Source organism: Gadus morhua, chromosome 17 (assembly GCF_902167405.1).
Source record: "Gadus morhua chromosome 17, gadMor3.0, whole genome shotgun sequence".
Lineage (NCBI taxonomy): Eukaryota > Metazoa > Chordata > Actinopteri > Gadiformes > Gadidae > Gadus > Gadus morhua.
In genome coordinates this window covers 4,885,963-4,892,776 of record NC_044064.1, presented here as the reverse complement: position 1 = coordinate 4,892,776, position 6,814 = coordinate 4,885,963, and the positions used below count along the sequence as shown (strand labels likewise).

General features: G+C 45.6%; 1 protein-coding gene across 1 annotated transcript; it reads right to left on the bottom strand.

Annotated features, from left to right (window-relative positions):
• Positions 1–413: 413 nt before the first annotated feature.
• shbg (sex hormone-binding globulin) lies at positions 414–6,047 on the bottom strand. The gene is made up of 8 exons (XM_030338178.1): positions 5,766–6,047; positions 4,511–4,608; positions 3,621–3,810; positions 2,880–3,041; positions 2,405–2,567; positions 1,884–2,023; positions 1,332–1,521; positions 414–692 (listed from the first exon to the last, which is right to left on the bottom strand). Exons 1-8 carry the CDS (start codon positions 5,877–5,879, stop codon positions 556–558), a joined length of 1,194 nt encoding a protein of 397 aa, XP_030194038.1. The 5' UTR covers positions 5,880–6,047; the 3' UTR covers positions 414–555.
• Positions 6,048–6,814: the final 767 nt, after the last annotated feature.

The window sequence follows — 6,814 nt, the reverse complement described above, 5'->3', positions numbered from 1 at the left end:
CGCGGCACGGCGTCAAACGGGGCGATTGTATTTTTTTAGATCTATGTTTTGGTTTTATTTTATTTTATTTATATGACAATACGTAGGTGGTGGTGACGCAACACTGTGAGTTTGCTCTGCCTTTTGTGTCAACGTTAAGGGCAATGCGAGTATTGCTGTCGTCATTCGTCCACTAGAGGGTGCTGTATTTCCAAAGCAAGCGTTCAATAAACAAAACTGCCATCGTCTTTCATTTGATATTCACATGATCTTTTGAGCACTAGGGGAGCGCCAGTTTGAAGAAAACACATTTTCCAGCGATGCCTTATTTGAATTGGGATCAACTGTACCCACATCACCCCGCCCTGGGTCCCTGGCATGAGTTGTTAGACCAACAAAGTGAAGTTGCAATAATTCCCATGGAGGACGAGACACTGCTGTTTTGTTTTGTTTTATTGCCAAATTTAGCCCAAACAACATCCGTGACGAGATGACAAAAGATACATGAGACGATAGTAGTACCAAAAAAACTAATTATAAGAATACCGATTGCTAAAAGGCCCTGACGGTGGGCCTCTACCGAACGGGGCAACTATGGGACGAGATGGATACGTCCTTGTCCGACAAGTCCATGTCCAGCTGCTTTCCCTGGACCACGACCTTCTCTAAGCAGCCGACCAGAAAGTTGCTGCCGACGGCGTCCTCTTCTTCACCTGAGAGCAGACAGTGAAGAAGGAGAGAGGAGGGGGGGGGGCATTTTTGTTGTTGTGGATGAAACAATGCAACACAATGCATCTTTGCAGTTGTTTTCTATAGACTACCAACCTAGGTAGGTCGATAAAGACTTGTATCCAAGTGTATGAGCATAGCCCTTAATCAAAGTTACAGTCTCAAAGGGCTTCCAGGCCCACGTTATACCCTAAAGGTAACTAATCTACGCCATCTGTTTGCAAGATATCGCTCGCAAATAAAAAGTGAATAAATATAATGCTAGTAAAAAAACCAACAAAAACGTTATCAAATAAGAATCATTAATTAGGAGTGATTTGGTTAAACAGTGGGTCATGACTGTATGCTAGATTGTTGTTCCAAAAAATGACACAGTAAAAAATATCTTTAATGCCTATTCCAGCCATTTAGTCCATGGTGGTTTATTCTCCTAATATATTTATTCATTGGTTTTATTGATTTATTCCCTTTCCTTTCAAATAAACAAATACATTTATTATTGATTTCTCCCCCTTAGAGACACCAAACAAGTTGGTTTATATAAATACAACTCTTCTGAGGGTCCTAACAGACAAGATGTTATGGATTTGGTGCTCTGTGGTTCTGATTGGTTCTCATCTCACCAAGAAGTCCTCCAATGGCGAGCTGGCCCTCTCTCCATATGCTTTGTTCCACGGTTTGGTCCGTTGCGCTGTCAATTATGTAATCCCCGTCATATGACACGGCAAAGAACCGCTCCCTAAAGATGAGCCTGAGTTTATCTGTGATGGTGGACGTGGTGATCTCTGTTTTCCCGTATGTGAACAGCATTGTCTGTAAATGGAAGCAAAGATCACAGATTGTTTCCACGAACACGTTTCTGAAGAGACGACCTGACTGAGCGCAGGGTGAACAGAAAGTTGCATCTCAGAGACACAGAGATCGTTTGTGTGACTGGATGAAAATATCAGATCTCTGTTCTATTTCTATTCACGTGATTTTAGATTTGTTTGTTGTTTACCACTCGTTGAAACATGTCGATTCAGAAAAGTGAATTCCCTGGCAAAATTTGGCTCAACCAATAGGAGCCCACTAGCCTCCAGGTGCTGTGGGCGGGGCCTTGGTTTGGCTCCGCCCATAGTAGCTCGCGGGCTGTGTTGTTCAGAGCCAAGTTGTGTTTTCTTGGGCGAGTATACCTGTGAGTGATTGTTGATCTCCAAGCTCAGTGCCAGGGCGTGGTCCCCACCTCTGAGGCTCAGCAGTGTCCCGTTCATCTGAGCAAAGTCCCCGCCCAGAACAATATCCACTCCGCCCTTCGGCGCCTCGATGCGCAACGCTAGAAGGAGACCAAAAACTCAAACTCAAACTCAATCTCAAAGTCAGCTTTATCATCAATTTCTTCAAAGGTAACAATCATACAATCATACAAAGGAACAGGTAAAGACAAGTAAACAATAAAGTGCACAGCAGATAAAGACAGTTACCAATCTAAAAATAAAATATAAAATATTATATTACAAAATAACATCCACTCCACTTCAGGTTTTGTCCATTCCTCTTTTATATCTTTTTTTATTTTAACTCACTAACTCACTCGCTTTTTTTTCATTAACTTCCTTATTGACTTTTAAAGAAAAAAAAAATCTTCTAAACCCCCAAAAAACGAAGAATATCTGAATTCTAAGCGTTGTGTTCGGCCAAGTCCCTGGAGTCTCACCCGAGACGTTGAACACGGCGAACCCTGAGCCGGGGAAATAGCTCCCTCGCTGAATGGCCTCCAGGCAGGGCCGGAGCTCTGCACCGCCCTCCACCATCTCCCAGGGCTCGGTCAGATCCAGCCAGCTGCCGGCCCGCACGCAGCCATCCATCTCTGGCCTCAACTGCTCCATGCCGGGTCAGCACCAGGGCGGGGGGGGGGGGGGGAGAGAGGGGGTGGGGGGGAGGGAGGAGAAAGAGTTTTAGATAAAGAGGGAGCGCTGCCTCTCTCAAAGTGAGAATCTTATCAAAAATATTGATAAGATGGTTTCATGGTCATTCATTCATTTGACTTTTATCGTAACTTAGACAATAATTTATAATCATTGGCACACACATGTAAAGACAGAAAGACACACACACATAAACACACGGACGCACACACATATGCACGCACAAACACACACATGTACACACACACACACACACAGACGCACCGGCACCAGCAGCCGGCTGCTGTCGATGAGGATGCCGCCCAGGGCCAGACGGAGCTGGCCGGTGATGACCTCCTTCACCTTCTGGGAGTGGAGGCCCACCGTCAGGGCCTTGGAGCCGTCCACCTCCAGGAGCACAAACTTCCCCTCGGTGCTGACCTCCATCTGGGGGAGAGGGGGGAGAGGGGGGAGAGGGGGGAGAGGCAGAGGAGCCACACAGGAACACTCATTGACTCTCGGTGTACTGCCGCGGTCCACTCCCCGCTCTTCTTCACTATCCGGCTTTTTTCGTTGTTCGTTGAAATGACATGTAACAATCGAGGACGGCGAATCTGATCGACATGCAGAAAATGTTAAAATTATCTTAATTGTTTCTAAATACACGCAATTGTTAAAAAAACGTTCAGGAAAAAATATTTTATAAAAAATAAATAACGTGTTTTTTTTAATAACTTCTTATCATAATGTTCAATAATATGATTTTTTTATAATAATCATATGATCTAGTACTTTATCTTTAACTTTATTTCTTGCACAATGTCGCCTATACATTCATCCCTCTCTTATTCTTAAAGTTCCCTCTCATCCAAAAAATATAATGGAACACCTTATGGGAATAACGACATACTTCCCGCCCGCCCTCCACCGGGGCTACCAGTGTGTCCAATCCGACAGGAACTAGCATTCAGCCGGCGGCGTCATGCCCGTTCTCACTCATTTCATTGGCCTGGTGAGCTCTCTCACCAGGTGCCACTGCCCGTCGTCAAGTCGCGGCCCCCCTGTCACGCTGACCAGGATGTCGGCTTTATAGATCTGGATTTCGGGGACGCCGCCGTGCAGCGCCAGGATAAACCACTCATCGCCGCTGTGGTTGTCCCCGTAGAAGACCACGCCCTCCGGGTCGAAGGTCCGGAACTCGAAAGTCGACTTGATGCTGCGAAAATGTTGAAACATGAAGTTATATGTATGAATTGATGCTACAAACTGTGTGTATATATCATATATATCAGATATGTTTATGCTACAAACTGTGATATATATATATCCATATATCAAGATATATGGATTTATTTATGCAACATACTGTGTGTATATATCAAGATATGGATATGCTTGTAGGCCTACTACAAACTGTGTGATATATCAAGATATATAGATGTATTTATACTACAAACTGTGTTGCTCTATCAAGATGTTTTGACATATTTGCAACACAAAGTTGTGTGTAGAGGTAGGATGATATATACATTTACACTACAACTGTGTGTTCGGCTCTATTCGGTCCAATTCATGTTCCTTTTTGTATATGTCTAGATCCCTGAAGGGATCCTTTTTAAAGCTGAGTGGATTTGTTTGAAACTATAAAGTGGCGTATAAATGTGTCTATCGCTCACTATAGATTTAAAGTATTACATAGATGTCAGGTTCAAACGCTCAAAATTGATCGCTTCGCCCCGACCTTACAACCTGACCATATATGACCACCATCGACAGATTGCTCTGAAGTATCGACATCTGTGTCCATGAAAAGACGTGGCAGATCTTAAAAACCACAGCAGCTGGGTTTGCGATGCGATGATTGAGCTCTACGCTAGCGTAGCGGTTCTATTGGGGTGTTTTATGTGTTGCGATACCTTCGGACATCTGTGAGGTTGGCGGTGGTCTTAGCCAGCGGTCTCCATGTGTTGGTCTGCTGGCCCAGGTTTATGACGCTGTTGCCTGGTATCATGGTCTGGGGCAGGTGGAGGTGGATATGGGGGGTTAGCGCTTTAGCTCGCTAGCATTCACCTTAATCTACTTCCCTAGCCTTAGCCTTATAGTTCCTATGTCAGATACAATGCCTGTGCCCATTACATTTGTTTTTTAACATGGTACTTGCATGTGAATTGTACATGCAGGTCGACTTGTTGTGTTTGTACCTGTAATTCTACATTGTATTTGTACTTGTACATGTAGGTCTACTTCTAATTGTCCATGTACCTGCATATGTACATGTACATGTAGGCCTACTTGCAAATGTACATGCACTTGTATTCGCAGTGGTACATGTATCTCTACTTGTAATTGTCCATTTACTTGTATATGTACTTGTACATGTAGGTCAACCTTTACTTGTACATGCACTTGTACTTGAAAAAAGTACACCCAAATCTCCCAAAATCTGAATATTCTCTCTCCTTAAGTGATTACACTCTGTATCATCTATTGTAGAAGATGAAGAAGTTTTCACACTAAACTAAAATATGCAATCAATGCAGGCCTGGTGTGGCGTGGTCAACCATGTTGACTTGGCACGTCCGGTCCCCTCCCACGGCCTGGGCAAAGTCCTACTGTGCTGGCAAGCTGCTGCCAACATTCTTGTGGTTGGATGGCTGGGAAGAAAATTCAGGCCGCAGTGGCTTGATGGCCCAGGCTTGGCCGAACATCAAATTAGTCTCCTAATATTCAGAGCAAAACCTCTGAAGTGGTGCTTTTTATAATGACGAATTTGAAGGGTCAAATTCGGCTATTTATAATATTAGAAAACATGGCCTCCTACTCGTACTGTGTAACTGTCTCGGCCTTTAACATGCACTCCGTTTCTGTGGGGAGAAGTCAGACCATTGACGCAATTGTTCTGCGATATGTGTTCTCCATTGGGGTGATTCGGACAGAATTTTCATTAAAGATTTAGATATTTTTACCCGACTTTGACCCACCCTGCCAATGAGAGAGGCGACTACTCTTACTAAACAGCAAGCGTGACAGTTCCCTTTTAACAAAAAAATAGAGGCTACGTGGAATGACGACAGAAACAAGCCACACCACCTGTCTCCTGTGTCGGCTTTGACCCCCGTGCTCTGCACAGTAGGCGCGCCAAAAAACCGAAACCACCATGCACTGACATACCTTACCACGCTCATTCCTATGGATCTCCGCTCCGGTCGCCAAGGCGACAAGACATGCTGCGAGCACCGCGACGCATCCACCTCCACCTGCCATCTTCCTGAAAGAGCCGGTCATGCTTTGTCACTCAAGGCAGCGCACACCCCACGAGCGGTGCGATAACGTTTCACAGTGGTACCGTTTTTGAACCAAGCGTCTCGCTCGTTCTGCGATGAGCTACGTCAGGCGCGCAGGAAGGCGGATTGTGTACCCTCTGTACAGGGGCGAGCTAGGTAGCAGTGATCATCAGATCAGAGTTCAGATTGTAGGAGGGCAAACACCGGCGGCGTCCAGTGGTCCAGTGGCCCGGCCGCGATCGATAGCCCAGTCTACTTGTTGGCCTTGTGTCTGGCTACTGGTGGTTTGTGGTTGTTGTTGTTGTTGTTGTGGTAGGCCGACATGCTAGTGACGTCAGTGTTACATGTTTGAACGTGCGGTTGGGTGGATTGTCGTGGAAGGGGATGTATAGGGGAAAGGGTTTGCTCGCAGTTTTTAACACAGCTTCCTTCACAGCGGGAAGAACCTTGGGGAGACGGGGACGTGAACGCCGGCCGGGGCTGCAGGGTGAGTGACCTTCGTCCGGCTGTGATGGTCTCGGCTAAAGTGTGTTTACCCATTACGCATTAGCCCTGGTCTGTCTGCGGTGAACGATGACTCGGCATGTGTGCTTGCCGGGCTAAAGAGAGAAGGTTAAAAATAAGGAGGGAGGGAGAGCAAAAGAAGAGGAGAGGGAGGGAGAGAGGGGGGGGGGGGGGGGCAGAGAATAAAGGGAATTTGTGTGCATTCGAGAAGGACCACACATCCTTGCGTTTTGTATGCAGGTAGAAACATTCCTGGGATACACAATGCGCTCTCATTGGAACAAATATACACACACACACGCACACACACACACACACACACACACACACACACACACACACACACACACACACACACACACACACACACACACTCTTAAGCCTCAAGGTTATTGGACAATGGTAAAATACCAAAAAAAAAACTTGTACGTT

Bases quoted from the DNA above. Each gene is read 5' to 3' on its own strand.
- shbg (XM_030338178.1), bottom strand. From the start codon at position 5,879: ATGACCGGCTCTTTCAGGAAGATGGCAGGTGGAGGTGGATGCGTCGCG. The intron at 4,609-5,765 runs GTATGTCAGTGC...CACCTGCCCCAG, and splicing joins ATAGGAATGAGCGTGGTAAG to ACCATGATACCAGGCAACAG. The intron at 3,811-4,510 runs GTATCGCAACAC...ACATTTTCGCAG, and splicing joins AACCTCACAGATGTCCGAAG to CATCAAGTCGACTTTCGAGT.